The sequence below is a fragment of the Diabrotica undecimpunctata genome, chromosome 2 (assembly GCF_040954645.1).
Source record: "Diabrotica undecimpunctata isolate CICGRU chromosome 2, icDiaUnde3, whole genome shotgun sequence".
Classification (NCBI taxonomy): Eukaryota; Metazoa; Arthropoda; class Insecta; order Coleoptera; family Chrysomelidae; genus Diabrotica; species Diabrotica undecimpunctata.
In genome coordinates this window covers 11,776,339-11,799,761 of record NC_092804.1, presented here as the reverse complement: position 1 = coordinate 11,799,761, position 23,423 = coordinate 11,776,339, and the positions used below count along the sequence as shown (strand labels likewise).

The 23,423-nt window shown below is 32.9% G+C and overlaps 3 protein-coding genes across 3 annotated transcripts in view; 2 read left to right on the top strand and 1 right to left on the bottom strand.

Annotated features, from left to right (window-relative positions):
* Window positions 1-879: 879 nt before the first annotated feature.
* TfIIEbeta (transcription factor IIEbeta) lies at window positions 880-4,946 on the bottom strand. Its single transcript, XM_072521230.1, has 6 exons — window positions 4,791-4,946; window positions 4,633-4,740; window positions 4,289-4,451; window positions 3,742-3,942; window positions 1,782-1,962; window positions 880-1,145 (listed from the first exon to the last, which is right to left on the bottom strand). The coding sequence occupies exons 1-6, from the start codon at window positions 4,850-4,852 to the stop codon at window positions 979-981; spliced, it is 882 nt and encodes a 293-aa protein (XP_072377331.1). The 5' UTR covers window positions 4,853-4,946; the 3' UTR covers window positions 880-978.
* Window positions 4,947-5,190: 244 nt separating this feature from the next.
* Window positions 5,191-6,870, top strand: BORCS7 (BLOC-1 related complex subunit 7). Its single transcript, XM_072521229.1, has 2 exons — window positions 5,191-5,419; window positions 5,495-6,870. The coding sequence occupies exons 1-2, from the start codon at window positions 5,282-5,284 to the stop codon at window positions 5,672-5,674; spliced, it is 318 nt and encodes a 105-aa protein (XP_072377330.1). The 5' UTR covers window positions 5,191-5,281; the 3' UTR covers window positions 5,675-6,870.
* A 2,331-nt stretch (window positions 6,871-9,201) lies between these two features.
* Window positions 9,202-23,423, top strand: part of Acsf3 (Acyl-CoA synthetase family member 3) — a 30,596-nt gene continuing 16,374 nt past the window's right edge. Inside the window, exon 1 of the mRNA XM_072522268.1 lies at window positions 9,202-9,833. Within this exon, the coding sequence (XP_072378369.1) occupies window positions 9,512-9,833 (322 nt within the window). The 5' untranslated portion in view covers window positions 9,202-9,511. The remainder of the gene's footprint in view (window positions 9,834-23,423) is intronic.

Genomic DNA, 23,423 nt, shown 5'->3' with positions numbered 1-23,423 from the left:
TTACGAAGTACCAAGTCAACTAGAACCACAGGGAGTTATTTTCGTTTAAACCCATCTTATACTCTCATCTTCCTCTCTTCCAATCGTATCATACCATATAAGCAGAGTATGAGCCCTTTGATCCTCTTAAAGAATACCTTTCCAAGTAAATCCGCGATCGTCGATGAAAGCCGGCAACCCAGAGATTCAGTTGCTTTGCTATTGAAGTAACCAGGGCATGACTCACATGAACACACTGTAAATATTTTACATTTTTTACACAGTAGTTTTCGACAGCGAAGAGAGAAAGTCGTAAAATTTTATTAAATATTTCGGTGCGAGATAAAATTCTGAAATTTCTTTAATTATTTCATTAGATTATCGAAGCAGTGAACACGTATTTTAGTGTTGTAAGCAATATGGAAGGCGAAAACAGTCAAAGTGAACGATGCACAAATGTTTCAGCTTAAAGATGACACCAAAGGAGGATCTCCTTTGGTGAGATCCTCCTATTCGGAGGAAAATCCACGCTTTCTCCCAAACTTAAAGAAAGTTAAAGTTGAAATAGATTCTGATGATTCAATAAGTTATTTTGAATTTTAAGGGTTGATAAGTGGGGAGACTACAGATTTTTAAAGTCAATAAGACTCGCGTGGCTTAGAAACGTGGAAAGAAGGTCTCCAAGAAACTCCAAGGACAAAAATTGTACGAAAGAATGGAAGGGACAAGGAGAGCTAGTAGACCAAGGAAGCGATGGCTACAGGACGTAAAGGAGAATTTGAAAGTGGAGGAGAGATGGGACGAAGAAGAGAGGACACTTGAGGCGAATTGGGGAAAAGGTTGAAAACCACTAATTGTAGGACCAAGGATGATGAATATACACGGTTAGAATAAGCCTCATTTACCGTTTTCTTTTTTATTTTATTAAAAATTATAATAGTATATATCAATAAGACTTATAAAGGCCAACTAATAAATAAATTCATCTAAAATCTACATCTACACTGAATTTTTCTGTGTCAGTGTATCGTTCTCGTATGTTTCCAATACATCAGCCAAATGTTCGTTATCGCGAGGTTTCTTGAATGTCTTCTTTCTTGTACCAGGTTTCTTTCTTTTTGGAGCCATGGGTTTCTTTGGTCCGTGGTCTTGCATAGAACGTATACCTAAAAATTTAATTAAAAAATATAAGACAAATGATTTCTAGAGAGAAAAACATGACGAGAAACTCAAGCCCGAAAAGCTATACCTATTAAAATTTGCCTTAATTTAGACAAGAACTGGCGTAATGACTGGAGAATAATAGAAAATCTCTATTAGTATAAATATATTCATATAATGATGGACTGAAAACTATTTGAAGCAATAAAAAGACTGTAGGAATTGAGATAGAGATTTACAAACATACTCTTCATACCGATTTGATCCGAGCACCTAATTTACATAACAATCCACTACTAAATGGGTACTAAATAACGTTCTTATTATACGTAGAGCACAAAAAGTCAAAATCCGAATCAACATCTCGGAGGCTTTAACTTTTTAACGATCCAAAAACCTTTTATTTTTTTTACTTCCTTTAAATCAGAAAGCATTAAGTTTTATGCGATCCTGTATAATGTATTACGATTTAAAAGAAATGTGTTTCAGTAATTAGAATTGTTTTGTTTGAACGAGTGTTGAATAATAACGCAATCTGTTTTCTAGAACTATTTCCTAATTGGTCTAAATTGATCTAATGATAAACAAATGTAGTGTAAGTTTTATTAGGAAGCAGCTTCATAAAATTCTGATATACTTACCCTGTTTATCCAAATACTCTTCTATTTTAGCATCATCCATTGCATCTACAGCAACTGACCTCCATAATTTTTGAAATTCTTCATCTATAGGTAATGATGCAGTTCTATCATTATAAAATAATACTTTTCGTTTGTCCATAGGCCGAGTTATAAAAATAATTTCATTTTGGTTTTGTAATATCTAAAATTTGAAAAGCGAAATACTAATTAGATAATAATTCAATGTTACAGGGCTTTGTCATTATCTCAACCTTGTAAATGACGTTTTAAATTAAAAGATGCGGGACAAGAAATATTCAAAGCATGAACAATCCATTATCTACTTAGAAATAAGCGGTGACAATGAGTGATATTACTCTGTACCTTATGCCAATGTTGACTGCTCTTTTCTAATCCTCAGAAAAAGCATGTTTTAGGTAGCATTGTCATATATAATTTTTATAGACAAAATATCACTGTTAGACTTAGTCAGACTTTTATTACACACAAAAGAAATTCACAAAAAAAAAGAAATCCCATATACATTATTACGGGACTTAATTCAAGATATAGCATTAAAATCATACAAGTGATACATAGTCCCAACAAGCTCTGATAAACAACTTTTCTTTGACAATGTAAACTGGGGCAAGCTAAATGGGACTGTCAAAAAGAAGTTGGACTTCATTCATAACACATAAAAAGAATAGTATTTGCATAAAATTTGCTGGTTAAATATATACATATATTAAAACTAAAGCAAAGTATAATACTACTACAATAATTAATATTAAACTCAACAGGTAGTAGGACTTCCTAGATGAATAACAAGATTGAGCAGATTAAATAAAGTCATACAAACTCATACAATAGGACAAACAAATAGAGAACAAATCCTCGAGACAGTAGCAACTTTTTATTAAGAATTGTATCAAAAACACCCAGAAGAGAAGATAAACACTGCAATATCCTTATCATTAATCTAGGATCAGAAAATATTCCTGAAATTATTTTGTTAGAAATAAAAAAAAAAGCATAACTATGAAATATTTGCCAACATGAAAAGCAACAAAGAACCTAGTGAAGACGAAAAGATATTGAAGCATAAAAGTAGGTGAGCAGAGATTAACACAAGCATTAAAAAGCCTAGTCAATGAATCCACAGTGAAAGGAACAACACTAGGCCATTGGAATGGTGCAAGTGTAGTGGTGCAAGTAGTGACATAAATTTCACATATACACAAACTTTTCACACTGATTATTAGCACCATAACAATAAACCACTAAAACTAATATTTGTGGATTATGAGAAAAAATTTTATACAGCTAAATAACATAAATTGATAAAGCTTTAGCTGACTTTAGAATATACCATCAATATACTACAATAATCAAACATATCCATGAAAGCACAACAGCAAGAGTTAGATTCCACAGCAGTAACAGGTCGCCTTATCTCCTTGGGTTAAGAGACAATCAATCTCTACAGAATAATAAGACTCGTGAGTCACCTTTGCTCACCTGCATGACACACTCTTCAAATAAAATCAGTAAAAAAAGTTTTGAATCAATGTGTCCTGCCTGGCCTGTCCCCACAATCAATTCAGAAACCCTAACACTAAAAAATAACCTTTCAAAGAGATCAATTACCTTTCACTTCTATTTTTAAAACTTTATTAAGTTTTTGGCCCACAGACTAATGAACAAAAAAATTTCATGTCTGTGGCAGGGAGGAGGTTTCTGGACAATTATCTCTGCATAAAAAAATTAAATATAAAAGCAATAAATGTTGTAAGATATAATTGTATCCAGCAATTAACCTTGGAATTAGGATGCTTTCTGTAGATAAAAAACTGGTAAGATTTTAATTTGCTTTGCAGGATCGATTTTAATTTGCTTTGCAGGATCGGAGTAGAACAAGAGAACATATTAAAAAAGAGTTTTCAAAGCAGTTCAATAGATTACAATTACAAATACTTACCCTTAAAGCCTTTTCACTATGTGGAAGTGACTCTTGAACATCATCCATCAGAACTCCTCCTAAACCCTTTAAATCCTGTTGTTTTAATAGTTTCAATAAACTTTTTCGGTCCTTTAACTTATATAGTGACTTAAAAAGAAACTTGCCGTCAGGTGTGGCTTCTATTTTCACATTGTTTAAAAGTGCTTCGGTTTGCAGCCACTAAAAATATGATAAATATTTATCACCTACAAAAGATTATACTTATAAATTAATGCTAAATATACGAAATTATGATTTAGGTATTAACAACATTAGATCTTTGTTAGTATGGAATGATAAAAGAATTACCAAATCAACAGAAAAAACTTTCTACAAAGATTTTACAGTGAATAGTGAATGTAGCATATTGTATACATACATGTATACTGTCTGTAAAATTTGCAGTATATAAGAAGGTAGACAAGAGGAAATTATTGGTTTTATTCAAACTACTTATTTTATTTAGCTAACATCTGATCTTTTGCTATTAAAAAAATATCTTAATGACACAGTTTAAGATTATTACTTGTTTAACTTTATTGCCAACATCAAGTTGATTTGTTTCATCGAGAATTTCTTCTAGTGTCAATGGATAAGTTTCTCCATCTTGATGTCTAGTTTTCATATGTTTAACAATTTTTGCTAAGACTCCAAAACGATATTGAGTACTTCCAGTAGATGTCTTGTATCTAGAAGCAAAGCAAATGATTAAGAAATTAAATGATTGATTTACCAATAATAAAGCTCCTACATAATTTTTGAATCTGAGCTTTTTTACTTTTTACATGCTAGGAAGTGCAATATATTTTAGGAATAAGTTCTATAGGTAATAAAGAAAGAAAATTCTTATAAAATATAATAAATACTTACGTATTAATGTCAAGTTTAGGAGCACTATTACTACTGACTGATGGTTTGGATTTTTTCTTTTCATCTTTTGCAGGTTCAGGTTTGGATTCTGCCTTTTTCTTTTCAACCCTAAAAGTTAAAGATGAGTGTATATTGTCACAATTTTATTTTCTACTTACGTTGGAGTGGTTAAGGCTTTTTTCTTGAATAATTCTCTCTCTTTTAAAAGCGCTGGATCCATTTTAACTACGAGATTTATTAAACCATAAGGCAAGAAATTTAACAAAATCAAAACCTAAACAAGATTTACGTCAATGTCAGTCTAATTTTTCAGGTTATTTCAACTTCTTGTTAACATTGGACCTGAAATAAGTAAGCAATATAGTTATTATTTTATTTTTAAAAATTGAATTTTTTTAATAACGATAATGTTTAAACAATCACATTTAGTTATATAAAACGTATTACTGTATTATTATTAATTTATACCAGAAAATTGAAGTTTTTTTTGAATAGAAAATTATTAATATCTTTCTTTCCTAGAAACGTTCCTTACTTGTACCAAACTTCATTATTGTTTACAAATTGGTTGTCAAAATTGTTCATTTATGTTTTGATTTATGATTATTAGCTATTCTTTTAAGTAATAAAATAACACAATCATTTTCAAATGGCTTCTGCTAGCAGTACTAGTGCAAGGTCATTATTTTCTGACTCAAAAATGCGTCTTGCAGATCGTGTGCAAGTAAATGTTAATAATATATCATCACTTGCTAGACAAATCACAAGAGGATCTAAAAGTACAGAGGTGCAAATATTTGAATTACCAAACAAAAATACCAAATAAGTTCCAACTATTTACTTTAAAAAATATCTTTTTTAGATCTTGATGCATTCTGCCCGAAATTTTGCTGTGCAAGAACAAGCTATGGAAAACAGTGAAAATAATCTCAAGAAATTACAAATTCTTTGTGTTCATTTAGATCATCAACATGATGCTATGATAAAGTCAGCGCAGCAGCTTGAAGAAGTAAAAGAGCAAGTTTGTGCTATGCAGAGATAATTTTCATCAAGAATATAGATGCTGCTGCAGAAATTTTTAATTATAAAAGTCTGAAAGTAATAATTTGTAACTTCAGGTATCTTTAATTGATGGAAAGTAGTTTATAGATTAGATACACATCATTTTTAATGGGCAGCTTGTAAAAATATTTATTTTCTTATGGCCCCTTCCAATGCCTTGGTCATGAATAATATTCATCATCAAATTATGTATTGCATCAACTGGTGAATACAGGCCTATCTCAATTTATCAAAATTGTCTCTTCCTTCTCTTCTCAAGACCTAGACCAAAAGAGATCAGACCTTCTCTTCTCTAAGCTAATTTGCAACTGTTTACCAAGAACAGTCACAGGGAGAAAATTTAGATCAGAAAACAACACATTGATTTGTTTGACTCACTATGCAGCTAGGCGAAATATACTACTTAAATATTTAGTTATTTCTAATTCTACTATGCTTATCTCTCAATATTTCCTTAATTTATATTTTAGAAAGTACATTATTATTTTATCTTATTATAATTTCATTATTATGTCATGTTTTTCCATCATTTAAGTTGGTAAAACTAGGTAGAATTTTTATTCCCACTTTTTTAAAAAGTATTACATTTGTATTCCCATTTTTGCCAATGATTTTTGTTATTTATGTAAGTAGGTTAGTTTACAGAACGATTTTACTCACTTCATGCTTTTACAGTAATTCATTTAATTATTCTGCAGATTGAGTTTATTACTGAAGTGCTCAATCCTTAGACAAAAATACTAAGTTATAACATAAAGAAGACAAATTTTTAGTATCACCAATTTTAATAATCAATTTATGAAATAAATCACTAAAATAACCAAAGCAAAAAAATAGGTGAATAAAATTTGTTACATTATTGTTTTAAATGTTTGGGGGGGGGGGGGGAGACTAAAGAAATATTATTAATTCTAGTTTGTGATTCGTTATTTTTATGTGATACATTTATGTAAATATTTCTTAAGCATATTTTTATGAAATGTATATAATATATATATATATATATATATATATATATATATATATATATATATATATATATATATATATATATATATATATATATATATATATTTATTGTACATTGTATGTTACATTTGTATTTGTTATGAGATTATATCAATATTGTGCTTAGATATAAGAAAAAGAATAAATAATTAACCAAATTATATTTAATTTGTTCCTCTTTAATTAAAACCTCTCACTCTCATACACCAATATCTCTCAAATATTCGCCAAGCAATAGCAAGAGATATGATGTTCCTTATAGTTCAATCAGAGATATAATATGAAATGCACTCCCGCTAGATTAAGATATTTTGCAACATTTACAAAACATGAAGAAACAGAAATTGCAAACAAATTTTACTTTTGTCAAAACTATTTTATGGGATGTCACAAATTGAACTAAGGCGTGTGGTATATGAATACAATGAAAAAACTAAAATTAAGCATTGATTTAATACGGTAAATAAACTCGCTGGTGTAGACTGAATATATGGTTTCCTTAGAGGAAACTCTAGTTTAAGTCTAAGGAAACCCGAACCGACAATCATCAAAAGAGTAAAAGCATTCAATAGGTATGAAGTTCAATGATTTTTCTCCAAACTCTAAGTCTTAATAGAGCGGTATAAATTTAGTGCAAGGATATTTAACATAGATGAAACAGGGATTTCTACAGTCCAAAATCCTTGCAATATTCTGGCACAAAAAGGACAAAAACAAGTCAGTGTTGTAAGTAGTTGGAAGCGAGGTAAAAACCACACTGTACTGTGCAATTAGTGCTTCTGAAGTCTTTATTCCACCAATGTTTATATACCCTAGACAGTGTATGACGCCATTATTAGAACTAGGAGACCTTCCTGGGTCTATCTATCGATGCAATAAGCCAGGTTGGAGGACCTGAAGTTTTATTTCTGGAATGGCTCCAACACTTCAAAACTAAATGTCCTACATCGATTGAAAAGCCGGTCGTTCTTATTCTGGACAACCATAGCAACCATATTTCCCTTAATAGTTATTCATTCTGCAAAAATAATAAAATTCACATGCTTTCATTACCACTACATACGTTCCACAAGATGCAGCCACTGGATGTAATAGATTTGGACCATTTAAAATAGCATTAAGTAGAGAAATGGACAACTTTATAAAATCAAGGCAGTATCAGCAAATCACACCATATGACTTAGCGTTATTGTTTAACAATGCTTATCTTCGATCGATACAGTAGAGAAGGCAGTTAAAGGATTCGGGGTGACTGGTATATGTCCTGTTAATCCAAACTTGTTCAGTGGCATCTGATATTTTAAAAGATTCAAAGATTCTGGAAATAAATTCAATAATGGAAGAAAGAAATGAAAGATCTCCAAGTCCAATCATTTGTTTACAGACAGCAATCCAAACAAATGTATCTAAAAAACCAAACATATCATTTACAGAATTAATGCCAATAGCCGGACCATTAAATACCCAGAAAAAAACTTCAACTCTACTCTATTTTAGCGCAAATTGCATCAAAATGGGTTTAGTAAAGCTCATAATGTTCGTTTCCATTGTATTATAATCCTCATCAATATGATACTATATTTTTTGATCTCATACCACCAAAAAATTATTATAAACAAGTTCCATTGCTTTTTTTATACCTAAATTGTATAGGTACTTTAAACTTATATAACCTCGTCAAAAATTTTAAAATTCAATTTTTCAAAAGTAAAGTTATAAGGAAAAATATCTGATATAATCGATAATTTGTTATTTTTTAATAATAAATTTTCTTCTAATGGACCGATTTTAATTATTCAAAGTTTGTTTGGTTTGTTTGTTTTTTAAGAAACAAGACATGATTTGGAAAAAGGGTAGGTATATCTGTATTAGTTTATTAGTTACAAGCATTTAAACAATTAAATTGTTAATAAGAAATTCCTGCCAAAAAATTCGGATTAGGTATGACGTTGGAGATTCAGATTCAGCGAATCAAAATGCATAAAAATCAGTTATAAAATTTCATGGACCTCAATCGGCCAGGAAACCCCCTTTGTTCCTAGATTATTATAATAATTTCAAGCTTTGTTTTGCACAAGCAGGAGCTGCAGCAATAAATTAATTTTAAAAAACAATTATCAGTATTGACATGATAATAAAGATTCGGATGAACGAAAAACCAAATATTTACATATCTGTAAATAAAGTGTTAAAACGAATAAAAAGTTTAAAGATTAACTCATATTTCTGGAATAATTAAAATAAAATATGTCAACAAGATAGTGTAAATTCCAGCGGAAAATATTGAAATGAACATTGAATCAGATTGAATGTTGACTAAATTTTTATTTCATTTCAATGTTATTTTGCTTTTTTTACCAATATTTCATTGTCTATTATAATAATTTCAAGTAAAGTTGGTTTTTTGTCTAACAGTGTATATTATTTTCTATTTCTTGAGATTATAAAAAATGTATCGCCGCGAACGCGTCAGTCGGTGCACCGGTACCGGTCATGTAATCAGTATCAGTTGGCGAAACTGACAGTTAAGTTTTACATAACCTCGTATTTTATTTTGTTTCAATTGCGGCGACATTTTTGTATAGGGAGTAGATAAGAGTTTTGAGTGTCGATTAAACTATTTAATTGAAAACTTACATGTAGAATATTAGTGATATATAATTTAAGACATTGGGTGAACATATCGCAGCATTCATACTCTATAGTGAAAGTAAAGACGTCATTTTCAAGTTCACATTAGAATATCATTTAAATTGGTCATATGTTTTAAATTTGCACTATTGTTAAGGTTTTTTGATTAGCATTAAAAATGTCTTTGCTGAGTTCTCCGGTAAGAACATCAGTTTTAAAAATCTTGAGAAGATACCAGCAGGTTCAAGCAAAAGTAAATACTCCCACCTTGCCCACTGGACCAGTCTTTAGGAATTCCACCCACTTTCCAGATAGAATAGCAATTCGAGATAGGATTGCCAGTTATACATATGCTAACATTTTTGTAAGTGCCAATGAGCTTTCAAAAGAAATCACAAATCTCTGCAATGGACGTACTGGCGAAAGAGTTATGTTCATGTGTCCTAATGATGTTAATTATGTGATTACTATGTTTGCTATATGGATGTCAGGACAAATCGGTGAGTCATGCATTTCTATTATTTGCTTTATAAAAATTTGAAAATTTTATAATCTAATGTCTATGGTATCAAGAAGAGATTGTGCCACATTCAATTTTACAAAAATTTGAACACTAAACAACTTTTAACTATCTTTAGAAATAGTAGAAACATTGCTTTATATTTTTTAAACAAATTTCAGTTAACTCCAAAGTTTGTTTTTATAGTGGAACTTATTTAAAATAAACAATAAAAAAAATTAAATGCACTCAGATTATAGTAGATAGTTTTTAGTTGTTCAAGTCTTAGTTGTTAAATATTTTGTAATTTTTGTATTAAAATGCGTTTTTTCTTAGTAAATTTATACATCAATAATACTATCAGTATCTAGCTTTAAAAAGTAAGGTTTATTTAAATTTTATTTTATAAAACTTACAGGAAAACCCATTTTTTGATTTCAATATCTCATAATGAATATGATAAAAGTTTTAAAATGTATGTGTAAAAGAAAGTAAAAAAATATTCTATTTCCTTAAATTATAAAAACACATAATATGGTCGATGTTCCGGCAAATATCATTAAGTCTAAATTAGTAGTTGTTATTAGAGAAACACAATTTTAACTGAATTTCGTTGTCATAATTTCGTTTGGTAAATTATAACCACTTTGGAGCTCTTTTAATTTTTAGCTGATGGTGATGTTTCGGATAGTGATATTTACAATATTAAAAATAGTGTCTGTCTTTATCCAAACAGGTTTGATGGACTTAGTTACGTTTGCCTGACAAAAAAGTACTTATTAACATTATTTCTAAAAGATTGATTCCCAATGCCAAAATTAATAAAACAAAAAAACAATTATTATTCTGAATCTAACTCGCTCTCACTGTTTATGCTTGGCTCAGGGTTCTGGTTGTCAGCAGATTGTGATGTTGGTAACGACATATACACAACTTCTTTAAGTCATTATATTTTTGTTGAGAAATAGGAAGATTCGTCTAGTATGCGCTATTTAGCGTGAGTAGTCCCATTGATGTTGTTGCTATGATCAAGCAACAACATCCATCAAAATAGTTGAACACACAGAGCCCATTAAGATACGGCGAGGAGTCAGACTCAACAGACATCAAACTCCATACATTTAACACCACACGTTTAACTTGCGCGCTAAGAGTCATACAATGTTTGAAATTCACTACAGATACTGCCTTTCATTTCTAAATAGAACTGAGCTTTCACAGTTTTTGCCAACAAGTTTTTTGGTCTAATGGCCAGTACCGAAATCAACAAAGAGACATGTTTGTAATGACTTTATAATGATCTTTATTTCCCAAACAATGTGTTTACAATAGAAGCTATTGAAAATTGATAAATATGTCTTTTTCATCATTCTCTTACTCTTTAGTTGGTACGGCGTGAATACTTATAATGCTATCATTAGCAAACTTTCCTTTAAATCTTATTCAACATATTCTATGATCAATAGCCTTCAGTCAATTACGCTTTGTTTAATCCTGGTGCTTACATTGACGAAATTCGTGTACCCCCCAACAATCAAATTGTTAGCGAGACCCTGGTCTTCCTGGTTCGTAATCCGTTAGCTAGCCACTAACCCCTACGAGTCCGACACCATTTGAGGGTGGCGCGTGGCATGAGCATCGCGGGGCTCCAGCCTCCCCGTAGTACCTGTGTTCCGGTACGCACACCCGTCCGTTATCCCCCCTCCGGGGCGGAAAGTGAACGCAGGTCGAGGCTCCACCTCGCATGTTGACAGGTAGCCGCCTGTCACTCTTAAGTCTCCCAAGGTGGGTACGTGCCGTAACCCCACGCCCTTAATGGGGAAAGGGTGTATCAGGGACGCAGCACATTCAACCTTACCTTGGTTCAGTGGAATGAGAGTAGAGTGGTCCCACGAGAGGCTCGTCTCGGATACTAGGAGTATAGACCAGTGACCGTAACGCCGAAGCGTCCTGCGTGCGTTTCTACAAATCCGACACCTCGAACGACGGCTCTCCACCTCTTCATTCCTTCCCATTAGTCGCCTCTTACAACAGGCAGGGATATTTTATTCTTGTTTCCGCGAGCCGGACACAATTAATCCGTTACCAAATTCGTGCCGGGAAGGGTGTCCGCTGTAGTAGATATTGGATCCATGAGCCAGGCCATCTCATCTCCTGTAAAGCAATTATGTCTGCTTTGACTTTATGCATTTCTTGTATGAGTTGAGCTGTAGCTCCATGTTGATAAAGGATACTTAGATTCCACGTGCAAAACTTCAAATCATTGTTCTTATTTTGTTTGGGAGTTCAGAGTAGGTTAAATAGTCCGGCTTCTTTCTTTGTAGCTTTCATAACATGGGTTTTTTTACAGGGTTGGATAGTTAGCCCAACGCCAAACCCCCTTTTCGGAGGATCATTTCATCCGCTCTCGTCAATTGTCACCCACCTTTCCGCCCGGGTTGGTTACCGGATATCCAGTTGGGTTGCTCGGTTTCACAGGGGGCACCAGACTAAAGCTGAGAGCTGGATTTGTTGTGACGGGTAGCTCTTTCGAAGCGACAGACTCAGTAAAACACAGGTTGAAATAAAAATAAATCTATTAATTTCAACGTATATACAAAAATAAAAATAAAATGTATTCTATGTCCCCGTCTGGATCCCGCGAGAGTGAATTCCCCGGCGGACGCCTCTAAAAGAAAAATTATTATTACTAACAAAAAAAATGGAATACGCGAATTCAATCGCACGCAGACTTATACTCGCTTCCACCTCAATCCAGCGGAAGCACCAAACGCACTCGCAATCGAAATATTCGGTTGTGCTGATCCACGCGACACTCTGAGTCAGAGCTGACGGTAACGTTCAATGCACGATATCCACGGGTTCTGCTTGATTGAGGACAGAGTATAATCCTCACTACGGAAGTCTCTCTGTCCGGGTCGGCTCGCAGATTCAATACACTAGCGAGCCAGGGAACCTAGAGCGTTAGCCACAAGACTCCTTTAATTCCGCCAGTCGCTCGCCTTAAATAGCCGCTCCGAACCCCACCTCGTCGTCTCGTCGTGGAAATGGATGATTATCGATACTCCCATGGTTCGAACTGTTGAACGTTCAGCACATCGTTACATTGTTTAGAAGAGGCTAAGTGGAGTAAACTGGCACCAACTCCATGTTTTTGCATTCTACTCCTTTACCCCTTCCCCCTTAAATTCACGCATACACGCATTTTATTCGATAATTTGAAAGAGATAATTATGGTAAAAACTGTTTATTTGCGTAAAAGTAAATAACGTACTTATTGTTCTAAGCAACATCTGCATTCTCACTGAGATAACTTTATAAATAGAATATTACGTAGGTAATTTTCATTAAATCACTTTCAATCATATTTATTTATCAACGATCTTCCGTTTTTTATAATGGCCACTTGTCTTTTATCAGTAGAGACAAATACATATTTAAAATAACCGATTATATCTGTTTTTAACGTGCTTCCGCCTGACAATGCAGCTTTTGTTATTCTTATGAATATGCTATTTTCTCTATTTAATTTTATTCAAGCGATTTAATTTTTTTTTATTTGTGATTTATTCATTTTATTTTTTTTTGGTTATTTTTATCATTGTCTTAAGTTTTTAAACCATGATGTTTTGCCATTTATTATATTGACCACTCGTGTTGTTTGATTCAGCCGTCTAAAAACCTCGTCATTTCTGGCTCTATCGATCCAGATTAAGGCATGACCTCACTTAATGTACACACTTTTATTCTACTTAGTAGTACTGGAAATATATGTGTAATTCTTAATCTTAGGTCAATACTAAGATCGTGACTGCAAAGAATCATCATCATTATGGGCTCTACAATCCTTTGTAGATCTTGGACTGCTTGCAGAGAAGTCGACACTCTATCTTCCTCCATCTTCTGACCCTCAGAATCTTAAGATCTTAAGATCTTCCACATCATCAATTTTTACACAGAATATGAAACCATTTTGTTTTTTGCTTTCGGATGATTCGTTTCCAAGCAATGATAACACCTTAGACAAGGAAAGAAAGAGGACAAGTCACGCTCAATTAATCCTAGGATTATTAAAATAATCCTTCGAAAAGTGAAGCCAGTTTCGATGTGACCGCCATGTTTTGGTGCTTGTATGTTCCCCATTACTACCTCTCGCAGGATTACTAGGTCTACTGATTTTTCAGTTGATCTACTGATTTCAACTTCAATTTACTGATTTACTCACAACTATATCGATCTACTAAAAAATATGTAATGATAATATCATGTTCAAAAAGTAATCATTATGTCAGTGTTCAATTATACTCCAGTCACTGTGGAGGAAAAGAGGTCAATACCTCTAAATTTTTTATAACTGAATCGATTTTGCTAAAAATTTGGAATTAGGCTTACCTTACCTCCCTCTTCAAAAGTTATATATGCGCTAGGTGAGCTTTTTATTTTTAAGGGGTGAAATCACCCCTTATTGAAAATAATGAAAAAAATTTATATTAAAGCATTTTATGGATTTAAATCGTGTTAAATTAGGTAATTGAAATATTGTCAATTATAATAATGGATATTGTGTACATTCTCAACCCTTAAATAATCTTAAAACCACCCCTTTTAATAAAAATAATTGTAAAAAATCGTTTAACAGGTTCAAACGCTTTTGTAGTGCATTTATATCATCTACAATGTAATTCTCTGCTTATATAAAATAAATTTTTTTGATTGCAACACTTCAACCCTTAAAAACTACCCCCTATGTCAAAATATATAAAAAAATCTTTTTAAACAACTTCAAAAGTTTTTAATGTACATTTATATTCAAAAATTCCTTTCTTATCAATAAAATATTTTTTGATTGGTTGCTTATTTTCAATCCTCAAAACCACCTCTATGCTTACCAAACAAATTCCCCTTTGGTAAATGTCTAAATAAAAAAATTAAGTATACTCATGATGTTTTTATTGTAAAAAATTATGCATAAAAATACTTTACATTAGGAAGTATACAAAATATATTTACAAAAATAAAAATTATTTAAAATATATCAAATTATTCATTGTCTGAAACGTCATTCTCGTCGTGTTCTAACTCCACCTCTTCGTCTATTGCAGGACAGTTTTGACAATTGTCGCCAGAGCATGTTCCACACGTAGCATTGCAAAATAGACCTAGTCTACGACAGCCACACGCTGAGCCGCAACCCTTTTTGCAGTTGCAAAAAATCATTTTCAATAGTTCTTCTGGTGCAGGTGAACTTTTCATTTTTATTGGTTGTAAAATATCATCACTCTTGAACCATCCCCAATCCGTTATATCAATCTCTTTGTTTCCAAGCCATATGTGAGTTTGTAAATAAACTCTTTTGATATGCTCATCCAGGGCACTTACAGTTCGTACAGGAGATGATAATTTAACTGTACAATTTTTAGTTGTGGCTTTAATAAAGGATTCATATCGCATTTGTTCAAGTAATGATGAATAATCTTCGACCTTATTCATTTTGTTCATGTGGGTGTCTTTGGCAAGGCCATACAGCAAAATTTTACAGTATCTCCCAGCTTCTAAAATGTCTTCGAGATCTGAAGTACTCCTGTCATTGGCACTCATTGGCGGCTTGCCCACGCAACTTCAAAGGAGTGTCGCTTCTTTAGTTCTCTGAAGCAGATGCTCAGTTTAGAGGTGCCTATATTATATACATAACATATATATATATATATATATATATATATATATATATATGTATGTATGTATTATATACATATTTATGTGAGTGTTAGTGTGTCTGTTACCAGTTTTTCGAATATACTTGAATAAAGCATTTATATATACAGAACATAAGTTGATGCTCAAAAATATAAATATCATGCTCCAAAATTTTTTTAGAATAACTCCGTTAATTTTTAGGCTACAGTGTCCATTAAAAAAATATTTTGAAGGTAATTTCAAAAGCTACAAGACTAAGTAGATTAAAATATGTTAAAATTCTTTCTTTTTAAATAGTAAACGGCCAAAGTGCTGATTACAGGTGTGTCAGCCGCTGTATCTCAAACTTCAATTGGCTATATCTCTATTATTTTTCGAGCTACAACAAAAATAAAAAAATCAAAATTTTTGTTAAGAAAAAAACTACATTTTAGTATAGAACCATTTTTCACGTATCTCTTATAGTTTTAGATTTATTTTGAAAAAATGTAAACTTTTAGATAATTAAAAAAAAAAGATTTTTTAATTTAAACATGATTTTTTCAAAAAATACGCATTTTAAACAGGCTAAACTTTTAAAACTTATAAATAACACTAAAAAAAAATGAATTCTGGAAGATATACGTTTAATTTCAATTCTGATCGAAATAGTGTTACTTATACTGCTCGGTTTTTTTTTAACGCTAGAGTAATTCAAATTCTTTCCTTCGTATTTCGCTTTGTTTTAATCAAAATGGCTTTTAACATAGCTCATTTTAAAGGTTTTTTCTAGCTCTTTAAAAAGTGTTGTATAAGTTTTTATCAAAAAAGATGTCCATTTTCCGATATTTGATGTTAAATGCATCGAGTATAGTATCCCAAAAATAAAAAGTCATATTCAAACAATTATAAATCGCTTAGTATTGTACTTATAAAACTTAATAAAATAACATTCTCTGTGGTTTTTTATAAGCTTTATTTTTGTTCATTACAGATTTTTCAATAAAACGCTTTGTTTCTGAGTTATTCGTACAAAATCATTGGAAAACATGTAATTTTTTGCGAAATGTTTACTTTTTCAAGTGCTTATAACTACTCAAAAAGTATTGATTTAGCAAAATAATTTATATGACATTTTTTGTTTAAAAGTTGATTCTCTATCAATTCCTGGGGTTATTTTGAGTGTAAAAAGTTCAACCCCCTAGATGGGGTGCCAACCACCCCAGGGGTAGAAGCTCACATCGGCACCATATAACTTATGTTTTTTGAGTAATTTACTACCCACTGTAAAAATTTCAGATAAATCGGTGCAGTTATAAAAAATTTAAAGGGAAAATGCCACAGTAACTGGACTATTATAAATAATTTTGAAATAAATCTATTTATTGATATATATATATATTCACTTCCTTACACTTTCTTCTAATTACAGTGTCTTGAAGAAGGAATAAAGGAATTCCGAAAGCTCGACCAAAAGTCAAAAGAGTGTTTCTATAACATCCCGGCCAAACCTACTGACTGCATCCCTAATAAACTGCTTTCTTTATATATATACATATATATATATATATATATATATATATATATATATATATATATATATATATATATATATATATCCATTATTATCAATCTACTGCTGAAATAAAATATGACCTTGCAACCTTTCTGGTGCCGGTTTAGGCTTCAGTCAATTCCAATTCCATACGATTACGCGTCCCCTCTCTTTTCTTGACACCTAAATATGACACCTACAAACAAATTGGGCGAGTTTGCCAGCCATTTTCAAAGCCGCCATTTTGAAAAAAAGAAAAAAAAATTCAAGTAGTGTAATGTATCTACTTTCACCTGTAAAAAGTTTGGTTTTAAAATATCTTTACTACTACATCTGGTATTTTCAAAAAACACGTTTTTTGAAGGAACCTGGCTTTAATATCAATAATCCCTTTGGTGATATTATTTCTATAAAATATGCACATTCCGTGGAATCTAAGGTCTGTCTTGTCTGTCATATATGTCATAAAATTGATCAAAACTCGCCGAAGCTAATAAATTATTTTGTATGAATCTATGAATTCTCTCTATGCGGTTCGTATATATAATATCGTTCTTTTTATTTTATTTCCATCATAAAAATCGCGAAAATATCTTAATATGCATTCCAAAATGTTCAAGTATTATTTTTATATTTTATTTTTAGTCTGTTTATTATATGGTCGTCCAATTCAAAAAATAACATGTTTTTGAAATGAGTAAAACGTGTAAACAAGATTCGCATCGTGGTCACATGTACCTGCAGTAATAATAGAAAGTAAATACGCAACATTGTTCTGCATGCAAGGCTTGTGACATATCAAGAATGTTTAAAAAAAGAATTCAAATATACATAGTAGCCCAAAAAGAAAATTATATGAAGGTTTTTATTAATGATAGAAAATATCTAAAACGTATTAATTCCAGCCCATTTATTTATAAAAAAATGTCGCATATGCCGCTAGCTCCTATGCCATATAATCAATTTATAAAAAATAAAGGATTTTACAATATACTCGTATATATTATAACTTAACAAAACTTATGTTTTTTATAAGGTTAAAACTATCTTTTAAATTTCCCATCCAGGAGATTCTTTTGCGGTCCGGATTACTTCGATCTTCAATCTTTCCTTGCATTACGTCGGTACACAGCCAAAACCGCGAATGTGCAAAATAGCTATTACGAGATAATGGATTTTTAAGGTTTTACAATGTCATGAAAAATCATAGTTTTCAAAAGGCTTAATTATTTTTTTATTAAATTACCTCTTATTATTTGAGCCCAACCTTCAGGTGTGTATATTGGGACATATTTCGATTTTTGTTCAATCTTAGAATGAATTGAGTCACATTCCATTTCGGTATGACCAGGTTCAAAAAATTTATGGTTAATTTCAGGCCTTATTCCCATTCCTATATAATTCTCTCTATTTGTCACTCCGATAACCCAACATATTCTTAATATTCGTCGATAGCATCACATCTCGAAACTATCAATGCTTTTTTCTAGTTTTGTTAGAGAGTCTATGCTTCCACGCCGTACAACAAGGTACTAAACACGTATGTTATCTTAAAATTGCTTATTCCTAGAGTGGGACTGATATCACGATTATTAAATAGTTTCTTCATTAAATGAAAATGAACCTAGCAATTTTAATACATCTTTTGACCTTTATATTTTGGTCACTTGCCTCATTTATCACAGTTTATCATAGTAGCTCACACATCATGGCAAAGGTGTGTAGTTTTAAAAAACGTACATGTGCAATCAAAAAGGAGCAGTTTTAAACGTTTTAGATTGTTTGTAATGTGAAAGTTTAAATTCAGCGTTTTTTAGGCATATGTCAAATGTCTCACATTTCAAGCCGTAGCCGAGTATCAAAGCTGTAGCACCAGAATGTGTTTGGGGACATTGTAGCATCCACAGAGCGGCATTAGCTGTCAAAAAAATGCCATTGCTTTTAACCGAATCTTTGCAAGAGTGTAAAATTTATAAACTTCATAAAATGAACTGACCTCAAGAGTATTCTCTGCTTTGTGCATAGAAATGGGAAGTGAACATGAACATCCTCTTTTACACTGCGAAGTATGTTGGCTATCAATAGGGACTGTTTTAAAAAGACTTATTGAACTGAAGGAAGAAATTTCAATATTCAGAACAACGTCCACCAACGGCTAGGGATTTTTGACTTCGTACACGAGAAGGTGGAAGCTGCAAAAAAAAAACTTAATTTGTGGATACACAAAGGAAATTACAAAGCTTTTACAAAGCAAACAGAAATACAAAAAGAGTATAACGTGAATTAATTGCCGAATGAGATTTAAGCGGTTTTCAAGGAACACCTGCTAGGACTGAAGGCAAATTTGAAGGAATATTTTCCCCCCGGACGGTCCACAGCAGCAAAGCATGGATAAGGAATCCATTTACAATGGACGTAGAATCCGAGACAGGACTTTCGGATTTAGATATTGAGCCAGTAATTGAACTATCGTGTGCTAGGGCACTCAAAGTTATATTTAACGAAATACCACTGGTAGATTTTTGGCTGTCTTTTCGCCAGGAGTACCCAGTTTTAGCAGAAAAAGTGATAAAGTTTCTAATCTCTTTTGTTACGACCTATAAGCACCGAACTTATAAGTGTGAGTCAGGGTTTTCAACACTGGTTTTCCTCAAAAATAAATATAGGAACCCTTTGGAAGTCAAACCGGACCTGGGGATAAAATTAACATCTTTTCCTCCAAACATGAAATTTTTAGTTAACCAAAAACAATTGCACACTTCTCATTAAAAAAGTATTTGATTTTTTTTGTATTATTACATTTTTGTTTGAGGTAATGATTCTTTATTAAAATACATAAAACTGTAATAAATATTTAATTTAAATATGTTTTCTTGTACACACACACCAGGGTATGGAAAAAAAAAATAGTGGGTCACGAAGGATAAGCACAAAAATAACCGGGCCACGGAAAAATAAGTTTGGGAAACGCTGCTCTAATACATAACAAGTTATATCGTAACAGTTTTATTAAATATTTGATTTCTAATACGTTTTGTTGGCATTAAAAATAATGTACTGTATTTTAATTGGATTTATGGACACGCAGTAAACTAGCAGTTTAACAAAAAATATATCGAAACAAAAACAAACTTTATATTCGATGCACGTGGAAAAATTTAACTGGATACGATGCCTAAACGTTTAGCATTTCAGATAAACCGTTGTACATAAAAATAGCAAACACAATAAGGCGAAATGTGCGGTTATTGATCTTTGCAAATTTATTTTTAGATACACAGAATTTCCCACCGTATTTGTTAACAGATTTAAACGATAACCTTCGCCGAATATTCTTCTTAATAGTCTTACATAACGAGTAATAAGTCGTAGTAACTTTATCATATTCCACATTCTATTTATTTTGGTTGATATCTCTACATTTAATATTATTAAATATTCAATATTAATTAAAAAATTGGATTAAACATAATATGATCTGACTTTATATAATAATATTTACGTTATAGTTGAATCTGTACTTGGATAAACAGAAACTTTTAACCCTTAACCTCAAAGAATCCAAGTTAACGCCATCCAGGTATTAAATGTACAGGTTTCGCCACATCTTTGTTAGATGTTCGCTTATACTTTATAGTATATTTCACGAATTATCGACTATTTTGGATTAGGGATAAAAGCTTTGACTTAACGGTCCACTGTGCTGAGAAAGTTAATAGTAAACTCTCCCAATATAAGTTTACGGCACGATAATATCTTATCCACTAAACTAACTAATATCAGCGCTGCTTATATATACAAGTTATTATGTACTAGAATAATCTGGAATAGCCCACCTCTATTTCGCTTGCATTAGCACCTCGGATCTGTCCGCCGCCCGGTCGATAGATCATGAACATTCTGGAACGCAGATCATCATCTCGAGATGCAACCGTTATATGGGGTACGTTGAAATAAGCTCGTTCGTTACACTGCTCCCCTCTTAGATCTGAGCGTCCCGATCACCAACTCTATATGTAGGTCCAGGATGGCGGAATCTACAGGACTCTCCAGCTCTGCATGAACCACTCAAGAAGAAATAACAGGCTACTGACTTTGAAGGATACGATCTCTTTGGATTAATGCAACACACAGTAATTCGTACGCCGTTTTCTCGAAAGATCACTTCAAGCATGCTTCTGACAATCGTCCAATCCAGATTTTCTAGTGCATGGCCTATCTTGGACAAGGCCAGATTCTTGATTCGTAATTGCACACGATTTTTTCAAATTAGTTAGAGCACGCCATATATTCTCGTAGGTTGCCTTGTCTGTATACGACTTCCTGGTCACCATATACAGCAAAGATCGAGGACCATCTTCTAATCTCAGTACTCTTCCAACTTTAGCCTGCTGATTTTTTAACTCATCCAAACGACCGAACTTCTTATAGAATACAGACGAGATTCCTTTAGTCATCTCAAGGTGTTTGGCAACACAGTGGGCTAGAGAGACTTTATGAGTCGAGATTGAAGGGTTCGTGCTTCTTCTGTTTCATTTGAGCCAGCATAAGATGCAAGACGATTTATGTGAACTACTTTTGGTTTACCTTTCGGCAACTTCTTAATTCGGTATATTACGTCATTTATTCTCTTTTTAATTTCATACGGACCTTTTCATTGTCTTTTCAGTTTAGGAGAGACAAGCCTCGACGACGTTGTGGATTATAAAGCCAAACAAGATCACCTCGTTCATAGCTTTCATTCTTGCATCGAGAATCATATTGATCTTTCATTCGGTCACTGCTAACTGGATGTGATGTTGGGCAAGTTCATGAATGTTGTTTATTCTTAACTTCAGGCGGTCGACATATTCTTCGCTTTCAACATGTTCTTCGGAAGGTCTGCGGCTAAACTCTAGGTCGCAGGGCAAACGAACTTCACTACCTAACATCAGGGCAGATTGGAGTCTAACCTGTAGTTTCATTCACGGCAGAGCGGTAGGCCATTAGGAATAAATTAATGTGCTGGTCCCAATCTCTTTGATGTTCTGATACAACATTGGACAGGTGTTTACCCATCGTTCGGTTCATCCTCTCGACCATGCCATCTGATTGAAGATGCAGGGATGTCGTTCTGGTCTGATTGGCACCAATCAATTTACAAACGTTTTGGAAAAAGGTTGACTCGAAGTTCCGCCCTTGGTCGGAGTGAATCTCCAAGGGAACACCAAATCGGCTAAAGAATATTCTTTAACAAATACCTCTGCAACATTACCACCTTCTTGATTTGGTATCGAATAGGCCTCAGTCCATTTTGTAAAGTAATCCATGGCTACCAGGATATATTTATTTCCATCACTCGTCTCTGGAAATGGACCTGCAATGTCGATTGCTACTCTTTCAATAGGACTACCAACATTGTACTGTTTCATGGGTGCCCTCTTTTAACCAACTGGACCATTAGTGGTTGCACACAGTTCACATTTCCGGCACCATCTTACATCATCTTTACATTTCTTTACATCGACCTTTTGCAGAGTCTTCGTAATACCAAAATGTCCACCGTCATGCAACTGACGCAATACTTTGCAAGCTTAGACTCTGTACCATCATCGTTCTCAAAGGTTCTATACGGAAGATCATATTTTAGCACTAGGCAATTCCATTGGCTCCAGTAAGACTTGACTTCTGGACTTCATGCACTAATGTCTTGCCAAGTATGTCTCTTACTTCGATGCATCCAATCCAACACTCTTTTTATACATGGGTCATCTGCTTGAGCGTCTTCTAGCTGTACGGTCCATCTCAGGTTGCACTGCCTGGCCGTCTTGACTGAGCATCAGCATTTGAATGACTTTTTCCAGCCCAGTGTTCGATCTGTTCTAGCTTTCTGACTGTTGTATTATTTTCTTGCAATTTACGGCGAAAGTGACCTACGTCGCCATTATTCCAACATCTGGGATCGCGTCTCTTCGGCATCGTGTTACGAACTACTTTCCGTACGATTTCCTACAGACATTTATCGTTTTCTTCGTTGCTCTCTTCAGAGGTTCGTACTCGATGGCTCCATGAAGCTTGAAGCTGTTTCGTGTTCCAAGGCAATGGCGAGCGCTTCATCTAAAACTTTCTATCTTGCTAGTCGTAAAGCTTTCTGTAGTTCACTGTCTCTGAACGCATTGATGAAGGTATCTACAGCAATGTCTTCCAATATGTTGTCTGGTGCCTCCGGATAAGTCAACAGCGCTATACGAGTAACATCTGCTTCAAATTCTTGCAATTTCTCACTTGCTCTTTGAATTCTACTTCTTAGTTGTGCTTTGTAGACTTCTTGTAGATGGGCATATCCGTAACGTTTGTCTAGTCGAGTGAACAAGGTCTGGTAAC

Bases quoted from the DNA above. Each gene is read 5' to 3' on its own strand.
- TfIIEbeta (XM_072521230.1), bottom strand. From the start codon at position 4,852: ATGGATCCAGCGCTTTTAAAAGAGAGAGAATTATTCAAGAAAAAAGCC. The intron at 4,452-4,632 runs GTAAGTATTTAT...CTTTGCTTCTAG, and splicing joins CCTAAACTTGACATTAATAC to ATACAAGACATCTACTGGAA. The intron at 1,963-3,741 runs GTAAGTATTTGT...TTCAAATTTTAG, and splicing joins ATAGTGAAAAGGCTTTAAGG to ATATTACAAAACCAAAATGA.
- BORCS7 (XM_072521229.1), top strand. From the start codon at position 5,282: ATGGCTTCTGCTAGCAGTACTAGTGCAAGGTCATTATTTTCTGACTCA. The intron at 5,420-5,494 runs GTGCAAATATTT...TATCTTTTTTAG, and splicing joins GAGGATCTAAAAGTACAGAG to ATCTTGATGCATTCTGCCCG.